This window comes from Micromys minutus (genome assembly GCF_963924665.1).
Source record: "Micromys minutus genome assembly, chromosome: 14".
Lineage (NCBI taxonomy): Eukaryota > Metazoa > Chordata > Mammalia > Rodentia > Muridae > Micromys > Micromys minutus.
The window spans coordinates 51,715,741-51,739,266 of NC_137983.1; the positions used below are offsets into that span (position 1 = coordinate 51,715,741).

Consider the following 23,526-nt stretch of genomic DNA (forward strand, 5'->3'; position numbering starts at 1 on the left):
TGCCAAGCATCTAATTACCTTTGGTTCTGCATGTCAGAATTGAAATCATGCATGGAAGCCTTCAAATGACCAGGAGTCCTCCCCATTTTCTAGCCTTCCTCCCCTACCCTGGTAACAGAGAAAACAAAAGGGAAACAAAGCCATCCAGCCTCTGGAGTAGGGGGTAGCATCTGCCTCTCGCCTGTATTTATTTAACAGGGGTAGGTTTCTTAACTATGAGGAATGACTTTACAGGCCAACAGTTTTCAACATGCAGTTGTTCCAGAGAGCAATTAACTCCATTCGCTGGAGATGGCGAAAGGTCCTCAAAGCATCCTGGAAGCCAAATCGACCGGAGTTAGAAACTGGTGAAGAGAGTGAAAGTGAGGTGCTGCTGGTGAACATTGGAGCCACAGAACAGATGGAATGGGTTGTCTGGGGACAGTGTCTTACAATGGATTGCTTTCCTGGGTTTTGCTTATAATTTGCGGTAGACAGACCTGTTTCTCGGATGATGAGTGACCAGGAAGCACTATAATTAGATAGATTCCAAACAAGACATACTCTCCGACATGTACGTTACTTACTGTTACCTTCACTGTGACAAGATACCAGACAGAATCACCTTAAGTGAGGAAAGATCTACCCTGGCTCATAGTTTCAGAGGTTTTGGTCCCACCCATGTGTGTGGAATACCGTGCTAGAAGAAGAATTTAGCAGAGGGGAACTATCTTCATGCCTGGAAAGCAGAGAGAGAAATGGGGGTATTTGAATAGCATTTCCATCCTGCAGGGAAGATTCCTAATCTGAGGAGAGATGCCTTGAGACTCAGAAGTGGAGGCTGGAGAGACAGCTCCGAAGTTAAAAACACTTGCTGTTCTTGCAAAGGCCTGGGCTTTTGTTCCTACAGTCAATCTATAGAACCCATCTTTAGGGAAAGTGTCACATACAGTCAATCTATAGAACCCACCTTTAGGGAAAGTGTCACATACAGTCAATCTATAGAACCCATGGTCACAGGAGGTGTCACATTTACCTTAACTGAGCTTCCTGTAGTTGAGTCTGATTGTGTTTAGCTTGAGCACACCTAAATCTCTTTGAGCAAGCTAAATCTTCTTCCTCTTCATCATCATCTTCTTCTTCCTTTTCTTCCTCCCCTCCTTCCCTCCTTCTCCTCCTCTTCTCCTCTCCTTCAACTCCTCCTTCTCTTCTCCTTCAACTCCTCCCTCTCCTCCTCCCCTTCTTCCTCTTCCTCCTCTTCTTGGGGCTGGAGAGTTGGCTCAGTGATTAAGAGCACTGGTTGCTCTTCCATAGGACCCTGGTTTGATTCCCAGCATCCACATGGCAGCTCACAACTGTTTGCAACTCCAGTTCCAGGGGATTTGATGCCCTTTCTGGACACTGTAGGCACTGCAGTCACACGCTGCACAGACATGCATGCAGGGAAAACACCCATATACATGAAACAAACAAAAACAAACACAATACTTAAAAAAAGAAAAAGACTTAAAATAACAGGAAGGTAACAGGAAGTAAACAACTCGGGGCTTCAGGAAGTCCCTGAAAGTAGATGTAGTAGAATCCTCCCTCCCTGGGCTAAGAGATGTCCTCCCATCAGCCCAGATATCTAGAAAAGACCGTGATCAACGGAGCTACCTGGGAAATAACACATTTCAGTTCATTGAGCTTTCTGCAAGTTGTGTGATGAGCTCTAGATTGCCAGTTTCCAAGAGGGGAAACTGGTGTGGGTTTTGGTGATGTCACTGTCTTTGAGAACCTCACAGACACAGAGAGATGAACAGCGGGAGACAAGACAGGTATTCAGCTTAGCATGGCTCTGTCGTTGAGCCTGACTCGAAGTTGTTCATTTTAGGGGTATTTAAACACAGAACAGTTTGGTGAAAACTTTGCATGTGGAGATTAACTCAACCTCACGTGTACAACAGAGCATATCTGTATCTCTGAGGAACAAAGGAAGCTAAATACAGATCACAACTACAAGGAAACTTGGTAAGGTGCACGTGACGCCTTCCAGAAAGATGGGTTCTATAGATTGACTGTATGTGACACCTTCCGTAAGACGGAATCCAAGGATTATCTGAGAAAAACTAGTTTAGAAGGGTCTGGGGGAATACCTGGTGCCGAGAGCCTCTGGGCACGCAGACAGTACACAGGTCACCAGCTACAAAGCTTGTCCATCCCAGCCTTCTGGGTGTGAAGCAGGTTTTACATTCCTTCCCAGGAGGGAACAACCCTTTGTGTTTAACATTCCAGGTTCCCCTACTGTAGGTCTGTGAGTCTGAAGACCACCCTACCCCTATAGTGTCATTGCCTCTGCCTTAGGTAACTCTTATTTGCAAATTATTCATGAGGTAACTGCAGTAAAACCCACAGGTTTGCTGGGCTCTCCTATTTAAGATTTAACTGCCTGAATCCACAGGTGAGTGTGTCAACAGGAAGTTGACATCGCAGCTTTTCTTCACGAGAGAAAAGAAATCGTGACTGGCCTGCTCAGCCCGAAAGGTGACATTGAACGTGGCGGGCCCTTCCTATCTTGGATTCAAAGCCCTCAGCTACTTCACTTGAGTTTGGACAAGTTACTTGACTTTCTTTTTATGGCTTAGCTTCTTATCAGTTGGGGAATAATCACTCTCTTCTTTGTTGGATGGTACTGCTAACCTTATTTTGCTCTGTGCTTGGTTCCTTATATGGGTTGGGTAGATTTTTGTTGTTTTGTTTTTGTTTTTCCACAACATTTTACACAATGGGGATGCAGGAAGGAGTCAAATGAGATTAGCCCAAAGGACGTGTTTGCAGTGACCTGCTTCCTAGAACTAGGTCCTACCATCCATGTTTTACCTTCTCTCAAAAATGCCATCATATATGACATTAATCCCTCCCAGATGAGGGATTAATCCACTGAGGTCAGAGCCCTCGGGTCTCTGGAAATGCCCTTAGACACAAGCAGAGGTGTGCTCCATTAATATCCTATGCATTTCCTACGCCAGGCATATTGACAATCAAAATGTACATCATGGGAAGCCCGAGGGCTTGCTGTAAAGGCAGGATGGCCAGAGTCCACATCCCTAGCACCCCTCTGGTGTAACCTGTGCTAGGATGGGGAAGAGACAGGAAGCTCCCAGGAACTCTCTGGCGGATCAGCACTATTTACATCACTAAGAACGGGAATGTTCCCAGGGACCCTGCCCTGCCTAGGAGGAGCACCTCTGAGATTTAAGAACAAAGCTGTTCTTACCGCCTAGAAGAGACGTGACCTGTAGCAGCTGGTTGGATCCAGTGCACATCTAGTCTCTGCCAGAGTAGGCCTATCCTCTGTCACTGAGGCAAAACAAGGCAGCCTCAGGGGGGAATGCTTCAGCTTCAGGGAGAGCCTCTGCTCCAGTTGTGGAAGAACACACATGGAGTCTGAGCTGCACATCTGCTATATGTGTGCCGGGGGCCTCGTTCAAGCCTCTGAGTGTTCTTTGGTTGGTGATTCAGTCTCTGAGAGCTCCCAGAGGTCCAGGTTAGTGGACTCTGTTGGTCCTCCTGTGGTGTTCCCATCCCTTCAGGGCCCTCAGTCCTTCCCCCAACTCCTAATAGAATCCTCAACCTCCGGCCAATGTTTGGTTGTGGGCGCCTGCTTCTGTTTCTGTCCGGTACTGGATGGATCCTCTCAGACGACAGTTACTTGGGCTCCTGCCTGCAAGCAGAACAGTATCATGAATAGTGTCAGGGACTGGTGCTTGCCCAAGGGATGGGTCTCACTCTGGGCTGGTTATGGTTGGCTCTGCTCCATCTTTGTCCCTGCATCTCTATTAAATAGACAGGACAAATTTGGGATGGAAAGTTTTGTGACTGGGTTGGTGTCCTTATCCCTCCACTGGGGTTCCTGCCTGGCTGCAGGAGGTGGCCTCTTCAAGTTCCATGTCCAGCCGTTAGGCAGTCTGTCTGTTTTCAGTACTGAGTAAGCCGTGAAGACTTTGGACATCATTCTAAAGCTCTGTGCCTTTCCCTTCTGTTCTACTGGGGAGCTGTGCTGTTCGGTGCTCGTATATTTATAATTGTTACATCTCGTAGGCGAATTGCTCTCTCAGCACCTGACCCTTTAACATCCTGCTATCTGTGAGTTCATGGACCTTAAGTCTTTACAGACAGTATGTATTGGGATCTGTTTTTTATGATTCTGCCAATTTGTATTTTAGTTCAGCTTGGTCATTTACACATCTATAAGTTGTTGCACACCAACAAGTTCATATTTACTCCATGCATTTTGAAAGGAAAAAGGGATATCTGGTCGTGAGGAAAGCTTATCTCCCCACAATGGGCACCAATGTTGTTGAAAGATGACATCCTTGGTTTCTGCACCAATGTTAGGAAAAGAATAAAGTGGGGGGTGGATGCGGCCCATGGAGGTGTAGTGAGGTCTGGGGGTAAGGGAGATGCCCTGAGGGGGACTAGCCACACAGTGGTATAGTATATAATAGAGTTTATTCGGCCATGGGGGAGTTGAGGTGGGGGATAGAGAATTAGAGAAGTAGAGGCCGGCCATGAGCACATGGGGGGGGGGAGGGAAGGGGAAGAGGAGGGGTAAGGGGGAAGAGCAAGGGAGCAAGAGAGAGGAGGGGGTCAAATAGCCCCTTTTATAGTGTCAGGTCACTGGGATGGCACACCTGGCTGTTGCTAGGTAACTGAGGGGTGGGGTTTACAGAATCTCAACACATTTCTCTTTTAAATTCTATTACAAGAAGAGTAAAAGCCAGGTATGGTGGCCCACATCAGAAATTCTCACATCTGTGAGTGTGAGGCAGAAGGATTGCCATGAGTTCAAGACTACAAAGTAATTTCCAGACCAACCTGGGCTTTAGACTTTCCATCTCTAAAGAAGAAAAAAAAAGTTAAAAAAAATCAGCATGCGGCTGGAGAGAGGGCTCTGGAGTGAAGAGCACTGGCTGCTCTATCAGAGGACCTGGGTTCGATTCCCAGCACCCATGTGGTGGCTCACCACTGTCTGTGACTCCAGTTCCAGGGAATTCAATGCCCTCTTCTGACCATCGTGGGCACCAGGCATGCATACGTGGTACGTGGTACACATACATACATTTATTTTTAATTTTTAATAAAAGCGATCAAACCACCCTGGGCAGTGATGATGCATGCCTTTAATCCCAGCACTCAGAGGCAGAGGCAGGTGGCAAACTGATCTCTGATTTCCAAGCCAGCCTGGTCTAAAGAGAGAGTTCCAGTCACCAACAACAGCAAAAATATAGAGTTCTTCTGCATTTTAATCCTAATCTGGAGAATGCCATATCATGTAGCTTATTTTGTTTTTAAATTCTATGTGTGTGCCTGTGTACATGTGTGCAGGTGCCTACAGGAACCAAAAGAGGGTCTGCACTTCCTGGAGCTGCAGTTACAGACAACTGTGAGCCACCTGGGGGTTATCTATTTCTCTGGAAAAACAAGTGCTCTTCACCCATGAGCCATCTCTCCAGCTCCCTTCTGAAGAGCAGCTTTGCCAATTTTAGAATTCTTGATTGGCAGGGTTTATTTTTATTTCTTAAATATACACAGAACTTAAAGTGTCCCACCTACGGCCTCCTGGTCATTATATTTTAAAGAGATGTCAGTCCTATGACTGTTACCAGTAAGGGGAAATCACTTTTCTCTTGGTGAGTTAAATAGTATGTATTTGCTTTTGTCTTTTGAGTCTATGTGTATTGGTGTGGGTTAGTGGGTTTGTCTCTGAGTTACATGATATGAAGTTCCTTGAGCTTTGGGCCTTTAAAGTAGATAGATTCATTCATGTCTTTCATCAAATAATGGCTGGAGTTTATCCTAGATACACAAAGGTAGCCCGCCATAGGATAACCCATATAACTTTAGAGTCATAGAACACACACGGGGTAGATGTTGATAGTTTATGAAAATATTCCTTGAGGCTTTAGCTATAGTAGCCAAGAGCTGGAAGATCCTGCCACTGACAGAAATGGGGTTTTAAAAACTGGAACACAGCACATACAACAGGCTATTTCTCAGACATGTAAAGGAATGGCATTCTGACACGTGCTACGGTATAGATGGGACCAGAAAGCATCACACCATAAAATAAGCCGGACACTAAAGGATGGTGTGTGAATCTACTAGAATCTGTGGGTTCCGAATTATACTAGCACTGATAGTAGCAAGCAACGTGCAATCACTCCTTGTCACTGCAGGGTCTGTGTGTTTCAGGAACAGATGATAGTGGTGTTTATGCCACACTGTTCATTAGCACTAGTAATGGACACTTCAGTGCTAAGCTTTGGCTAGGCATGATCGATCGCTCTGCCTTTGGTCCCAGCACCTGGGAGGCAGATGCAGGCAGGTCTCTGTGAGTTTGAGGCCAGCCTGGCCTACATAGTTCCAGGACAGCCACAGGTACACAGAGATACTTGTCTCAAAACAAAAGATAAGCTTTACACACACACACACACACACACCCCACACACATGTATCTGAATTTTCAAATATTAAAAAGATAATAAAACCCAATTCACATGTTAAATGAGTGACTTGAATTATTATACCAATTATAATTAATTAATTATATCTCAATATGACTTTTCCAAAGCTAACAAGGACAGACTGTTAGGTACAACAGTGGGATTTTCATAGGGTAAGATCATTCTCATATTCACAAGAGAGTGGTGATAAAATTAGGTACAGGGTGATGATACTGGAGATTTATTTTCATACGCTTCAGATAGAACAGAATAATTGCATAGAATGTAGGGACTTTATGATCCAACCTCTCTATATACTTAGAATTTTTCAAAATAACTGAGATAATACCTCTATACAGCATTAATGGGGACATCCCAAACAGTGCAATAAGTCGAGAAATGGGGGCTCAAAACTATGGCTTAGTGGGTGAAAAATGTTACCTGCACAAACTGCCTCAATGTGTTTGAGGTTCAACCCCCAGAAGCCCAAAAGCCAGACGCAGCAGCTGGTATCTGAAGTCCTAGCTCTGTAGTAAGTAAGTTGGTGGGACAGGAAAATGACAGACGCAGCAGCTGGTATCTGAAGTCCTAGCTCTGTAGTAAGTTGGTGGGACAGGAAAATGACAGACGCAGCAGCTGGTATCTGAAGTCCTAGCTCTGTAGTAAGTTGGTGGGACAGGAAAATGACCCTTAAGCTCACGACAAGCTAGCCTCGGACACGGGAGCGAGGGCAACAGAAACAAGGGCCTGTCTTAAAGGTGGAAGGAGAGAACACATCTCTGAAATTGTCCTCCCACCTCCACGTGAGCACCTGGGCACGCCCACTGCCATGGTAATACACCCACACAAGCATGGCAGGGGCAAGAGTACCATAAAAGCCTTAAAGATAAAGAAACGAAATTGAAAGGCATAAATATTGACCAGGAAGACAAATTTATTCTCAGGTGGCAACTGGACAAGGGAAAAATCAAGGAAGGCACTGCAGTTAATCAGTAAACATGGCAGTTTCTGTGATACAAGGTCAGTTCAGGACAGACAGCCTCGGGGTTCCTAATCCAATGTTGCAAATAATTAAATAAAATAACTTACAGTTCCTCATAGCAACAACCGACTGGAAATATATAGTTTATAATAGCACAAAAGAAATCTGATTAAAATTAATTCAAATTTGCAAAAGCTCCATAGATTAATATATATATATATATATACATATAATTCTGCTTTAAGAAAATCTAAATAGGGTTGGAGAGATGGCTCAGTGGTTAAGAACATAGACTGTCCTTCCAGAGGTCCTGAGTTCAATTCCCAGGAACTACATGGTGGCTCACAACCATGTGTAATGGGATCTGATGCCCTCTTCTGGTGTGTCTGAAGACAGCTACAGTGTATTCATATAAATAAAGTAAATAATCTTTTTAAATTTTTAAATAAAAATATGAATATAAACCACACTGACGGGTTTGGAATTTGGCCATCATCCTCAAACTATCCTGTAGGTTCCAGGATAGCTGCATTTTTTTTTTTTTTTTTTTTTTGCTAAAACTTAGAAATCTTTTTTTTTTTTTTTTTAATGAGCTAGGTGTGACCCTAGACATCTTTGATCCATGGTACTCATGTGAGGTGGGAGGACTGTGAATTCAAGCCTAGCTTTGGCAACACAGTGGGACCTCTATCTCAAGGACAGTAGCCATGCCCTGCCTGTTTGCTTTCTCAACAGCAGCACTGGAGATCGGATCTGCTACCCTGAACATGCCAAGCACACTGCCAAACTATATTCTCATGGCCACCCATCCTACCCAGGGAAACAGTCTACACCAATTGATAATTATCCCCGGGAACTCATAGTTTATCGCAGGTTCTACTCTTGGTCTTGGCTTTGTTGTTTTGTTTTTCTGAGACAGTGTGCTGCCAATGCACTGGCACACTGGAGGCATGGGACAGGCTGGCCTCAGACTCGGAGATCCCCCTCCTCTGCTTTCCGAGTGCTGGGATTGAAGCCTGGTAGGTTATAATCTTATTAAACACTCTTTGAGTTGGGAAAAACACACTGGGACCACCTCTACCTCCTACTGGATAGTTTCATTAAAACTTCACTGTCCTAAAAGTCCTCTGCGTTCTGTCAACCCCCTGCCCACCGTCACACACCATTCTCAGGACTCCACCACCACTGCCATTTTTTTCTGTCCCCACAGTGTTGTCCTTTTCTCATTTCACATGCAAAATGAGACATGTTCGGACTGGCTACTTCACTCTGTCATTTAAAGATCCCTTTAGGTAGTCTCACAACCCAATCACTCTTTCTTTACTGCTGCGTGTGTTCCACGCTCTGGATGCGTCCACAGAGTCTCTGAAGGATTCTGGGTTGAGTTCTGGGACAGCCAGGACTGTTACATAGAGAAGCACTGTCTCAAAATCAATCAATCAATAAAATAAAAATACCTCTGTAAGGTGCGTATAGTCTACTTATAACCTACCTTCCAAGAATAAACTTTTTGGGAAAAAGAATTCCCAATAAAAGTTCAACACCATAAGGATAGTAAATTTTAATATCAGATGCTATTTATGTTCAGCTGGGATAATCTGTGCCCCTTCGTCTGCTTCTCTGTGACATCATCACACAGTACACACAGTAACTCCCCTCCAATGAATGGCCTAAGGCTTCTCCACTTCCTCCTATGTAAGGCAGTATCATAACTACCGTCCTAACTACATGGACTGGTCCAGTCTAGCTAGGTAGGATACATCCCTGCACATTGTGTTTTGTCTCAGCATCTTCCCCTCCAGGCAAGGGGCCTCCTGATCTGGGCACTGTCTCCTCTCTACCTAGGGATGCTAGCTGCAGCTCCATCTAGCCTCCCTTCCCCTGTAGAAACATGAAGCCCTTTGCGAGGGGTGTGTCATCATCATTGGGCACCGAGGACATGATAGGAATGTGACTCCAGCCATCTTCCTTCCCTACATCCCATTCTGAAGTCATCTTCACCCAGACCTTTCTGAGCACATCCATCTCTCGTCCCCTTCTTAATGGGGTCTTCAGGTACTTCAAGAGCCTTGGCTTTTCTAGGTTAGTGAGCCTGTTTACCAATTCTCTCTCCTCAGCTACTGCAGAGCTGCCCAAGTGCAGTAGAGGAAGAGATCACTGACTCTAAGCCCATTCATCCTGCCATGACCAGTGCGCAGCATAGACACTGCGCATGGCTGATGTGGGCTGGTGAAAGCCAGAGAAACCAGATATCCTCCCCGTCCTGCCACCTCATCTTCTGGGGTCATAGCATCTTGGATGCATCTCCCTCCACACCTGGAACTGCATTCTTCCTCAGCAAGAACTCCATGGACGCACTGTGCTCTGAGACATCCGGTACCCTGTAGCTGATGGCCAAGCTTTTGGAAGGCAGTGAAGCTGACATCCTGAGTTCTCTGTCCATATTCCTTCCTGGTCAGTTTCTCCAAGTAATCTTTGCCTCCTTCGGGTGTCACAAAGCACTGTAACCACTTCTGGTCAACAGCCATGCCAGCCGTGCCAGGACATCTTGTTCCTTTAGCATATCCCAAGCCTGTGGGAAAGGCGATGGAACCAGCCAGCTGACATCACTTAGGAGAATAGCATCGTTTTCTAAAAGCTGGTGCCTCTGTTCTCTGCCTCGAGAAGACATCCTATTTCAATTGACTTCAATGGCTTGTTTACATTACTGTAATCCATATATACACACATAATACTTACTCACACCTTATACTTACTCTCTCTGTCCCTCTCCCTCAGAGTACAATGGACAATTTGTCCTGCTCTAAAAATAAAAGTATTTACAGAGAAATTCTTGACAGTAATGGTGATGTTGTACACAGTGCACACATCTGTGGCCGTCAACTAAAATAGAAAATATAAACAACTGAAAAATAAAACACCTACTATGGGTGAATGTTTCTAGACCCAGAGTTCAGGTGCTACAAGCTTAATCCCCGATACAACAGTGTTGGGACGGTGGGCTCAGGAAACTTTCAATCAAGAACCTGCCAACATGGGTGGGTTAATTACATTAATTATAAACAAGCTCTGGGAGTGGGCTCTCTGCGACTCCTCACTACTTGAAATCCCCTACACAGCATGCAGCCTCAGGGTGCCATCCCAGAGGTGGAAGGACAGAGCCTTCCTCCCTTTGACTTTGTGCTGCTCAGCTTCCAAAACTAAGAGTAAATTCCAGTTCCCAATAGATTATCCAGCTACAGCCCCTCGGAAAAGCCCTAGCAAGGGTCAGTCTTCATTTCCAGGGCACCTGATAACTAAAATATACCAGCTAAATTCCAAAGTTAGAACTTCAACGCCTTTAAAACACACTCCTCTGGTCTTGAGGTGACATGATGACATCTGAATGACCCCGTGAGAAACCTTGGCTGGGGCTGGAGAGATGGCTCAGCCTTGAAGGGCACTCGATGCTCTGGGGGAGGACCAGGGCTTGGTTCCCAGCACTCATAACATCTCACATCATACATAACTCTAGTTCCAAGGCATCCAACCCCCATACACATAGCAAATACTCATACACATAAGTAAATCAAAAATTAAAACAATTTGCTAGATTTTGTGCAATTAGTTCAACACAAAAGCCTAACTCATTAAAAAATGAGATTCTCGGAGTCCGGAGAGAGATGGCTCGTGGGTTAGGAGACAGGCTGCTCTTCCAGAGCACCTAGGTTCAGTCCCCAGCACCCACATGACAGATGATAACTGTAACTCCAATATCAGGAGATCTTGTATATATATATACATACACACACACACACACACACACAAAGAACCACATAAATAAGTAAATCTTTTTTTTTAAATGAGATCCTCAGTAAGTTTCAAATAATTATACCCTGATCGTGAATGATCTTTATTTAAGAATGCATATTCTTGTGATTCAAAATCAAATATCTTAAAAGTAAAACTAATAAAAATCAACATGAAATGTTTTATTTAAAATAGTTACAAGAGGCAAGAAGACATTGAGGTTTTAAAGATCAAAAGTAAGTTTCCAAGCTCAAAAATAAAATTAAAATCTCATATTGCTATTATGTTTAATAACAAATATTTGACCAACAGATTATAATTGTACAATAAATAAAATGGCTTTCTAAGTTTTCTTCTTTCCCAAAAAATCAGGAACTGATAAATTGACAAGTAGAAGTTAATAATTTTCATTAAAAAAGGCACATCCAGGCAAAATAGTTCGGGTGATTGTAAAATGCAGTGTTAAAACTCTGTACATAATCAACTAACTGCAAATAAATTACTCTGGAAAATTCTTAAACATGACAGGAAAGTCTTTGAAAATACAAGCAAGCATGAGGAGGGCTGCCTCTCTGTCGGTGTTGCTGTCTCTGGTAGGGAGCCAGTGGAGAGGCGCAGCAGTCTCAGGATCCCCGCCCACAGTCTGTCGGCATCTGGTGCTGTCAGAGACTTGACCGTCTCTCTGGTCTTGGCACACACTTGGTAATGGCTGCTTTCCACAGCACTGGGGCAAGTAAGAGGCTAAGTGTGGTCACGCTTAGGATAAGGAGGTACACCTGCAACAGGCAAACGGGCACCGTCACAAGAGACCCAGGGTGTAAAGAGTGCAGTCTACACGTCTCACTGAGCATCAGGAAGTCCCGCATTTTCAGAGGGAACTTTGAGTAGCACATGTTGACAGTGTTGGGAGGTACACCATCAACCAGAAGCTTGTCCATCTTTAAAGAGGGGAAATACATTTACAGTGGGAAAAACTGGGATTCGACCTCTGAGGGAAAGCTGCGGTAAGTTCTGATAAGTTCCAGGGTGGTAGCCTGGTTTCATTGCTGGCCTGAAGGTGAATCCTACAGGGCCCCACACACGTCAGAGCTACTCAGACTGGATCCGTCCTTTACCCATGATGCAGTTCTGCAATGCCTCATTCATTCACTAGAAAACCTCCACAGTGCTCAGACTGTGTCCCTGACACTGCTGCTTCCTCACACTCCTTACACAGAGACAGCCTCAGAACTGCAGATGCTCTACCAGCTTCCCTGGGTATCAGTGGGAGCCTCTGTTGTAGAATCAAGGTAACAGCCCATCACAACAAATACCAGCCTGTTAATTATAATCACTGTAAACAAGAATGACATCGCTTCTTGGCCTTTGGACTAAGATCAAATATAAAAGACAACAGCAGGATTAAATAATTATTTTCACCTAAGAAATTCAACATCTTACATGAGAAGGAAGCAGCCAGGCCCAGCTTCCATGACTCCCAGCAAAGACAGCTTAGTACTCACTGAGAGCTTGCTGCTGCCCTGAGGCCTGGTGTGCTTGAACTACCAAGTCAGGAGTGGAGACCGTTGGGGGTGGGGGTGGGGGTGGGATGGGGAGGTTCACTTTTTGCCAGAGATGTTCCCATTGAAGCACCACAGGGCTCTCACCTTGGCCAGATTATAGACTCTCACCTCTCTTGAGATGATGCCTGCTCTCCGTGCTCGACTCCCCAGAACAAAGGAGAACTCGCTGACCTGTGCCAGCCCAGCGGACACAATCCACTTGATGTACTGGCTGCTCCTTGGCAGGATGAGAGCCAAGACCAGCACTGCCAACACAAACTGTAAGAATAGTTTATCGAATCACTATTTGTGACCAGAGGCCAGACAAAATCAGTCTCATGATTCGAAGCAGAGATAGAAAACATCAGTGGCTACCGTTGCTTCTGTCACAAACCAGGAGGAAAGGCCCACACGGTGGCACATCAGATACCCACCCAGAAGGCACAAGATAAACAGATAACCTATTAAATTCATCTAGGACAAGAAGGCAAAATAAAAGGCTTGGATTCGTTGATAGAAAATAAGCCTTCCCCCAGCAAGTTGACTCGATAGCATTAAATATTAAATACCCAAGATGAAGATTCAGTCTGCATGAGATGTTCTCCGGTGAGCAGCCAGGAATTGACAGGCAGCTCAGCACTAGCAACTCACCAGATATTGCTAAGTAGGCAGTCACGCTGTGACTTAGGCACCAGTACAGGTGATACAGTAATCTGTGGCCACGAGGAAATGTCCGCTAGATTTCCTGTGTGCTGACATACACCACCATCAGGAAGGAGGCATGGACCGCTCCTTAAACTTGTCCAGCACAAGCCTGCAGACCCAGAAAGAGGCTCCCTGGCCTGGCTTCAGGCAATTCTGACACCTCAGCTCTGGAACAGCACATCATCCTAACAGCCTAACCACTGGTCCACACCTGCCTCCTTGGGTCAGCAGTGTCTCCACACAGCTGTACTTGGAGACACAGGTGTCACTGGGCCTTTGCAGGATTTTTTTGTCTGCTTAGCTGGAAATGAGATCTAGTGGGAAGTGCTCTCCTGTGTGATACGGGTGAGATTTCAGCTGCAAGTTCTAGGAGAAAGTCTCATACCTTCATGATGACCACGCACAAGGTGAGGAACACCAGCACAGTCAGCTCATAGATCACAAAGGTGGGGAACACATGAAGCCCTGTGGGAGACAGAGACAAGACACCTCAGAACAGGGTCCAGATAGTTCTCAACTGTGAATCTACAAGTCTGTCATTCTAATTAAACCCATTTTTGTAGAGGATTAAACCAAAGCCCAAGCCCTTCTGAGTGCTTTGGCAAGCTGTCCCTCTTCCAGGGGAAGGGGAAGATGGAAGCCCTCTTCCATCAGATCACACCTGCAGAAAATGCAGCAGAATCTCCAAGAAGGGGAGGATCCAGTACTCCTCCCTGACCTCTGACCAGGACAGTCACAGCTTATGCGTGCGTGCATGTGTGTGTGTGTCTGTGTGTGTGCGTGCGCGAGTATGTGAAAGGGTCTGGAACTGCTCCACATCTACACAGTCTTTGTCATTTCTCACTTGGCTCCCACAAGAAAGAAACAGTGGGGGGGGGGGGGGGACCTGGCTTTAGGTACTTCTCCTTGTCCCCTGTTCCTGCAGAGAGGAACAGGTGGTTGCAGGTGGGAAGCCCACTTTGTCATCTTCTCAGGAAAACACGAGCAACTGGAGGCCTTCTTCCCCTTCAGAGGCTCTGCCCTGAGTCAGCCACTCAATTCACTCCGTCCACAGCCTCAGCTCTTGCAGACCATGTCTCTGCTTTACTCAGAATCACAAATGTAAGGATGCTTTTCTCTCCTAGACAATTCCTTCATTCCTGAGACATGGAGATGCTTCCCCAAAGTGCTTCAGACCCGTATGCATCTACTTACCTGGTCCTCTAACCTCTCTAGCTGTATGGCTGGCCCCTTTGAGCGCTCTCCTCTACTCCTGGCTCCATGTGGCGTAGCTTCCCTTTCAGGGACCCATCCTCAGAGCTTGCATTAGAGATCAGACAGCTGCCTTAGACTTTCAGTGAACCCCCTCCCCCACACCTCTTATCACCATGTTCCTGAATGTCCCTCATGTCCCGTAAGGCCATGACAAGCCTCTGGAGTCTCATTTGCCAGCTGGCTATAAGTCCTAAAGGCTGCACAGCCCTGGACACTAAAAACCTGTACCACCAGCCCATGTAGACTTTCTTGGTAATGGAGTAGCTCAGATGTTTCTGGTGTCATAGCCCCGCCACATAGATACCTATGTTCAGGAACAGTGTGTGGTCAGTGATATTCATGCCGTCCAACAACAACCACAGCTGATGAAGATTCCCCCAGGTTGAGCCCACCGGGGACAGGTACAGCCTAGGTATTAGGCACCTAATCCGTCTTCCTAGATTCCTGCCTGCAAGCCATTCAGGAAGACCTGTCTTTTACAAAAGGCAGGAGGTCCAGCTGAGCTGCGGTTCACCATTGATTGACTTGAATCTCTGCCCTGGAATGCCATGTGGTGGGCATTGCTCTCACCTTCCTATCCCCAGGCTTCCTACCCTAGTTATGAAGGCTCTCCTGGGATGATGCTGTCTGTTTAGCCCATCCACAAGGCAGGTTCCGGCACCTGTGCTATAGCTGAGAACTCTGTCCAGGTCCCTACCCCAGAGCCTTCTGCTCTGTGGACAGTCTTTGTCTTGCCCAGATGAATGTGAAGGAACATCTGAGAAAGAGAACCCACTAAGGGAAATCTGCATTTCCACAACTTTGCCACAAGCATCAGTGACGTGACGGGGGAGGGGCAGTGATCGAGCTTCCGTTGTAAGCCACTGTCATTTCTGCTTACGGCAGACTTCACCTGCTCCATACAGTGTGAGGTAACCTCTACAGGCTCTGACACTGGCCCGGCCCGGCACTTGGCCTCAGTGTACCTGCTTCTTTAAGTATGGGTTTGAGAGGCAGGTCGATAAAATATGCCGAGCAGAGTACATGGTTAGCCTTATGGTCCTTATGCCACTGCCCAGGCCACAGATGTGTGGTCTATAAGATGCTTCCAAGGCAGATCCCAAGGTGTGTAAAGATCAACTCCTAGGCTCTGCTTCACAGAGTCGTCTTACTCTGTCAGAACCCTCCTTTACCCAGGACGGGTGGAATACTGGACCAAGCGGTGCCATCTGACCCAATGAGGATGGGAGCTGCCAGAAAGTAGTTTCTCCTCTCTAGAGACTCGGGCACCACCACAGGGCCTTGATCCAGCTCTGCTCCTGAGCACGCTATGGACTTAACTATGCCCTACAAACTCTCCATTTCAGGCTGAAACTTTCTTGAGAGGGGACCATCTGGAGTCAGTCAGTCTGTAGGAGGTGACCAAGGTGTGATAATACAGGGGTGAGCCCCAGCTGACAGGACTGTGTCTAGTAAGAGGGAGCCCATGAGCACTGTTTTAATTATAGAATCTGAGGCATGACAGAAACATCTACGGTTTGAGGGACCTGGACTGACGTAATAACAACCCAAGCTAACATCAGCATCAAAGCAGACACTCACGTAACAGAAATGAGTGAGTGTGGCTGTGTCCTAGTAAAACTGCATTTATACAACAGGTGACAGACTAGGTTGGGACATGGACCAGCCCTTGTCGCTGGTCACAAGATGGACCACAAAATCTGGTGCTACATCTACACTATGCTCACTGCCCACATAACCCCGGGTCGTGAGACCTCGGACCTCAACAACAGCTTTGACTCTCCCCATCAGCCTCAATGTCTTCCCTCAGCACAGCAAGCCTCCTCACCATGGGTCATAAACTGCTCCTTGTTCCTCGTGCCCTGCAAGTCTGATCTCTTTTCAGATGCACACTTCCTGGCCAATGTCCCGGGATGGCTACTGTTTTTGTCTCGCAGCTGTCCTTAGACTTCTGCCTCACTCACCTCATGGCTGAAGTGTTGTCTGATAGCGTGGAGGCCATTTATGTGGTCAGAGCCCTGAACAGAAAGACCCAGTGACCAGAGGTGCAATGGCCAGCTGTATGCGAGTTCCTTCGGAAATGAACTTGAATTCCCTTGATGAACTTAGCATAAAGAAATGAAGCAAGCACACATGGACTTTTTAACCTGATTCAAAGATCATGAAGCAGGCGCTTCTGTTCAAATAACACATTAGCAGAGTTCTGGGTTTAACAGCCTTATTCTAGGGCTGGAGAGAAGGGTCAGCAATTAAGAGCATGTACTGCTCTTGCAGAGGACCTGGGTTTGGTCACTAACACCTACATTGGGTGGCTCACAACCAACTCCAGCTCTAGGACTATGTGACATTTCTGTTTCAGAGCATCTGCACTGTGTGCAGACACCCATACAGATACAGTCACATAATGAAAAACAAAGCAAATTGTAAAAAAAAAACAAAATGCAAAAGCCACTCCAAAATGTAGATAGTTGCTGGGGGTGGTGCATGCACCTTTAATCCTAGTGCTCAGGAGGCAGAGGCAGGCAGATCTCTGTGAGTTTGAGACTAGTCTGGTCTCAGTTCCAGGACAGCCAAGGCTATATAGAGAGCCTGTCTCAAATAAACAAACAAACAAAAATATGGATATTCAATGACCCCAGATGACAAGCTGTGAGCACACATTAGCCAGGTGAGCTGAGGGAATCTGGACGCTTGCCTTAATAAGCGTGGGCCATCAAGTGGGAACAGAAGGCCAGGGAGTCAGAACCAGCAAGCTGTCTGCATGTTCAGTGGCTACCATAGGATGAGGCTGGAGTCAGATGAGAGGCAAGATGTGGGTCATGTTCTATGTGGGTCATCATGCACTTGGCTGATGTCTTGTGCCCCAGATCTACCTAGAACACTAATGCAGCTGGTCAGATAGTCCCATCTCAGCCCTTGTAGCTGCTGGGCTCCCCACTGTGTACCCCTCCTTCAAGACAGAGCTATGCACAGCCTTTTGTATTTCTATGTAAATCTTAAGGACTGGCTTTCAGTTTCCACATCTTCCAGGGACTGCACTCAATCTGCAGACCACAGCAAGACATATGAGGATCCAATAATAGAGAGTGGAGAAGCCAGGGTGCTTTAGGGCTTCTCCCTCCTATCCGCTGCTCCAGCGTCTGGGATATTAACCCACTCAATTCTCATGGTGGTGTGGCATCCTCAGGAACCCCAGCACTGGGACCCGAGGATGAAGCTTTAAATGAATACATATATTCTCACCTCCACACTGATGAAACCTGACAAGCAACTGGCTAATCCTTGTCCTTTTTCTCGCCTCCTATTCTCCCTCTTTTGAGTCTTTGCATCAGACCCTAGGAAAGCATATTTATACATAGACATAACAGACAGATCTCACGTGCTTATCGAAAGAATACAGCCCCTCAGGGAGTACCTATGGACGCGAAGAAGATGATGGCCAGGAAGTCACGGATAGGCTCGATGTAAGCCATGATCTCCTCGGTGACCATGTGCCCTTGTGAAGACACCAACGCTCCAGCCAGGAAGCAGCCAAGCTCCATAGAGACGTCCAGCAGCTCTGTGACCTAAGGGTGAGGGAGTCAGATGTGCTCACTGACAGACACTCCTAAACCTGGCAGAAGATGCTTGCCAACAGCAAAGAACTGCCACCACCTCAGGGACATGGGTTCCTGTGAAGCCCCACGAGGGACTATGAATGTTCTCATTATCTGTCATCATACATGCTCTAGCACGGAAGCCATTCTTCACACTGACCTCAAGCCACACCAAGAAGACAGACAACCACCACAGGCAACCACGCTGACAAGGAACCAGAGAGAGCTCCCCGCAGATCCAGGGAGGAGGAGAAGCACTTGAGCCATGTCAGACAGAACAATGGTCACCATGACCAAGTTCTTAAACTCTCGCTCTGTTAAGCACAGAGCTCAAGACTGGGCCAGAAGACTACTGGGTGTTTAGCTTCAGAACAGTGGGAGAGCAGGCACTGAGTAAGAGTCAAAGGCACTAGCAAACCAAAATAATAGCCTAACTTAACCATGCTTGGGCAACCCACGTGCATACATTAGCACAGATACATGCACACACCAACCCATTAGATGCATACAAATGTAGATATATATATATATATTTAAAACATATATATGTACAAACACACATATAGCAAATACATATATACATTATCCACATGTATTTACAAAAGTGCACATGTGCACAAATTCCTCACACAATAGGAACAAGAATGAATTCAAGCGCACATATATAACACCACAACATAAATATACAACACAGCTATATGGATTCTGACAAGGTTACACTATGAAGCAATGGGCAAAGACTCTTATACATGTGGCATTCAGAAGTACATGTGAGAAATGAACCCTCACCTCACACAGAGACTGAACTCATAGCCCAGGTAGAAGGTGCATAAAATGAGGAAGGAGGAGCAATGATATTTCCAGAAGATAACAAAGTCGCCACCATCTATACAGGGTACGGTGTGAGCTAACCATAAAGAAAACACTTGTTTATTGGATTCCACTGAAATTAAAAACTAGTGTATTAAAAATTGCCATTAAGAGCAAGTCATGGCCAGGAAGACATTAGCGAGAATGGGTGTGACATAGAACACTGAGCAACCATCTGGCCGGAAGAGCTGGTACACTCTACATGTGAACCCCGAGGACTCAGGTTGGAAGAAGCCAGACAGTAATAACAATATGGCGTCTGGCCCCACTCAGAAAAGAAAGCCGAGAAGCAGCAAGCCCACAGCAGCGGGAAGCAGGGCAGCGCTCACAGGCGTGGATGCAGATGGGAGTAAGGGATGCAGCCGCACGTCAGTGGCGAGAACCCGGCATCGAGAGCATCAGCTTCCGGCTATTACAAACAAGGCTGCCGTAAGCACAGTGGAGCAAGCACGGTAAGATGTGTAAAATGGTGAAGGTTATGATAAAGAAATTTCACAGCTGCCTTTGAAATGACACCGACAACTTGCCAAAAACATTTTTAAGCCCTACAAATGAGTAGGAAGATTACCAATCCCATAAGGAAACAGACTATGTTAGGACACATCCCGTAGCGGACCCCAGCAGCCCCAAGGAGGTAGCAATCTGAGCCCACTGCATATGTGTAGTGTATACAGACACACTAAACAGAAGGGCTGAGATTAAAGACCACCCTGAGAATGGAGCAAGAACTGGGTGAGAACTGGGCTCCCGACAATGTTAATATCCCAGATCAGGCTTTGGGCAAACCCGGCTCGTGGTGAAGGTAACCAGATGTGTGCCCCATGGCCCAGGGATTCCACCTCTTTAGAAATGGAATCTGGGGCAAACCACGGAGACAAACAGCACTCTCTCACACTGCCCGACTGCGAACATCTGATATGTCTGACGTGTAAAGGCCTGGCACCTCCTGTCACAGCTGCACCTGTCACAGCTGCACCTGTCACAGCTGCACCTGACACAGCTGTACCTGACACAGCTGCACCTGACACAGCTGCACCTGACACAGCTGCACCTGACACAGCTGCACCTGACACAGCTGCACCTGACAGCAGCTGTCCAGCAAACACTAAGTGCCATGGGGAGCTGCTCTGGTTGGCACATCCCTGGGGAAGGCAGCACCGTCCTACACAGACAAGGCAGCTTCGCTGGACGTCAACTTTTAAAGAGACAATGCTCTGGAATGGGTAAGGCAGGGAGAATGCTTAAATAACAGTTTTGAAAGTCACAGTCATCACGAGCAGAGGCGTGTTTTGTGCTTCCCCGAGGTTATAAAAAAAAAATAATGCCAGACATAAAGAAATCGTTTCTTAACTGACTTTTAAAATAACTGAAACCTTGGGGCTGGGCACAGTGGTGCACGTCTGTGTATCTCAGTACAGGGAGGCAGAGGCAGGAAGATCTCTGAGTTGGAGGCCAGCCTGGTCTACAGAGCAAGTTCCAGGACAGCCAGGACTACACAGAGAAACCCTGTCTGGAAAAAAACAAACCCAACCAACCAACTACCACCACCACCACCAACAACAACAACAACAACAAGCAAACACCCTAAAACCTTTAGGGTCAAGACAGATACAGTTCAAAGAGGAACATTCAGTTCCTCAGGGCAGCATCCTGTCTAACTCTGGCTCAACCAGGCTGCCTGCCAACCTTTCCTAACTCTTAGCACTCGCTTCCTGCCTTAGGTTCTGAAACTGCTGCTTTATAAGCACTACACAAACGAACTCTCTCTGCTGTATACAGCCTTGGAGGATCAACGCCTGCAGGCTGCGTGACTCCCTGGAGAAACGCCTTGGCTTTGTGTGGACGTAAAGTCTCACTGTAGGGCAGATTGCTGGGATGCAGTTCCTGCTCATTTATTTATTTAGTGTATACACGTTCATGTGTGCACACGTGCATGGGGGAGGCCAGAGGGCAACATCAGGTGCCTTGATCAATCACATTCTCTTATTTATTTATTCTATTTTTGCTGACCTGGCGTGTCACTCAAGTTGAAGCTTACCTGTTCAGACAGAGAGCACGGCAAGCAGCCCCAGGGTTGCTTCCATGTCTGCCTCACAGCACCTTAGCTCATGCGTCACACGTGCTTCTCACACCTTAGCCAGGGATCCAAACTCAAGGCAAACCCTTTAACAACTGAACCATCTCCCCAGTACCGGTGTACCATAGCTTACCATTCACTTTGGAGGGCAACTGGGCTGGATTTGGCTATTATAATCCGGAGTGCTATGAACACACGTGAGTTTCTGAGTGAACACGCACAAAGTGTGTGGTGACTCCACTGTTACCGCGGGACTATTTACCGTATCTCAGGGCCCTTCCCCCACTCTCTCATGGGCAGCCTACTTTCTAACGCAAATCTGGTTGGTTTTTTAAACTGATATTTATTTTTTAAGATAGTATATCATCCCCCCCCACCTTCTTATATACCTTCCCCTTGCTCTCTTTCAAATACATACACGGGTCTGTTTTAAAGTCTTTTCTTTAGGGCAGAAGAAGCCAAGCTGTTAACTGGCTCGTCCTTACCAAAGGAATGAAAAGTGGTGTTAAACTTGATTCGATATTTTGAATGCAAAGCTTTATGAAGCTTAAGACAGCAGCGTGCCCGCGAGCCTTTTCATGAACACTCTTGTTTTTAAAACTGCGACACTCACAAATCATATTTTCACAAGTCCCCGGATGACCAAAGAGGCTCAGCCACGGCAGGATAACTGAATGAGACAAACACTCTCCTCTAATGCCGTAAGCTCTCTCAGTGAAGATTAGAGAAGCGATCACTAGCTGGCGAGACTGCACATGGAGCCTTATAAACAACAGACACTCAGGGTTACCGTCAGCATCAGGAAGGTGAAAGCCGACACTCCCAGGATAAGGATCTCTTTGTTCCCCTTGCTTTCCACGTGCAGTTTTCGGTAATACGGTCCTATGAGATACGTCTTCATGACAAGACACAAAAGAAAGACAGCCGCTAGCGAGAAGAGAATTTGTCCAATAAGAAACAGTATTCGCAACACTTCCATGACAACACTGGGAAAGAAAAGAGACAAGGGTCACCTCACCTCTAATGTATTAAATGTTACAAAATAAATGACCCAAATCATACATGTTTTTTTATTCTTAAACACTAAAAGAAAACCTATAAGTTACATTAATTTAAAAAATTAAGTCATGTGACTCCAGTGTGGGTTTCTTGGGGATCTATGCTTTGAGGTAAATCAGTTTTTGAGGATACAGAGTTTCCACTGGGGCTGGAGAGGGGCTCAGTGGTTGAGAGCATTTGCTCACAAGCATGAAGACCTGAACTCAAATAACTAGTACCACTAAAAACAGAAAAATAAGGCCAGGTGTGGTGACCCCAGCACTCTGTAGTCTGAGGCCAGCCTGGTCTATACAGTGAACTCCATGCCAGCCAAAGCTACTTAGTAAGACCTGTTTCAAACAACAACAACCAAAAAGAGGAGGGTGTGGTCACATGCATGTTCACAGGCCCTGTGCTGGGGTCAGAAGTAGGAGGGTGTGGTCACATGCACGTTCACAGGCCCTGTGCTGGGGTCAGAAGTAGGAGGACACCCGGGGTTTGGTGTCATCAGGATTAAGGAAAAAGCATGTCTCAAAGGAATAAGACAGAGTAATAAAGCAGGACACCTACTGACTTCCTCTGTAAGCACACCTCCACATATGCAAGTGCACTGCACACACACCACACATTCATTCATGTACACCACACACCATATACGTGCACACAGACACACTCATGCACATATACACACATGTGCACACACACCATACATTCATTCATGTACACCATACACACACCATATACATGCACACAGACACACTGATGCACATATACACACATGTGCACACACACCATACATTCATTCATGTATACCATACATACACCACATACATGCACACAGACACACTCATGCACATATATACACACATGCACACACATCATACATCATATACACCATGTACATGCACACAGACACACTCATGCACATATATACACACATGCACACACATCATACATCACACATCATACACACCATATACATGCACATACACATACATGCACATACACCATTCATTCATATATACCATATACATGCACACAGACACTCATGTACATATACACACACATGCACATGTATATATGCACCACGTATATATATTCACGTGTACCACAAACACACTATGCACACACACACACACACACACACACACACACACACACAATACACCATATAAATATGCACACCACATATCATACAGAGACACAGACA

At 46.2% G+C, this 23,526-nt stretch overlaps 1 protein-coding gene across 3 annotated transcripts in view; it reads right to left on the bottom strand.

Annotated features, from left to right (window-relative positions):
- Positions 1–11,444: 11,444 nt before the first annotated feature.
- TMCO3 (transmembrane and coiled-coil domains 3) overlaps positions 11,445–23,526 on the bottom strand; it is a 35,055-nt gene continuing 22,973 nt past the window's right edge. For all 3 annotated transcript variants that reach the window (XM_080928433.1, XM_080928431.1, XM_080928432.1), the window contains exons 9-13: positions 22,069–22,264; positions 18,151–18,301; positions 13,867–13,946; positions 12,906–13,055; positions 11,445–12,011 (exon numbers count right to left, since the gene is read on the bottom strand). In XM_080928433.1, the coding sequence (XP_080784559.1) occupies positions 11,898–12,011; positions 12,906–13,055; positions 13,867–13,946; positions 18,151–18,301; positions 22,069–22,264 (691 nt within the window). In that variant the 3' untranslated portion in view covers positions 11,445–11,897. The remainder of the gene's footprint in view (positions 12,012–12,905; positions 13,056–13,866; positions 13,947–18,150; positions 18,302–22,068; positions 22,265–23,526) is intronic.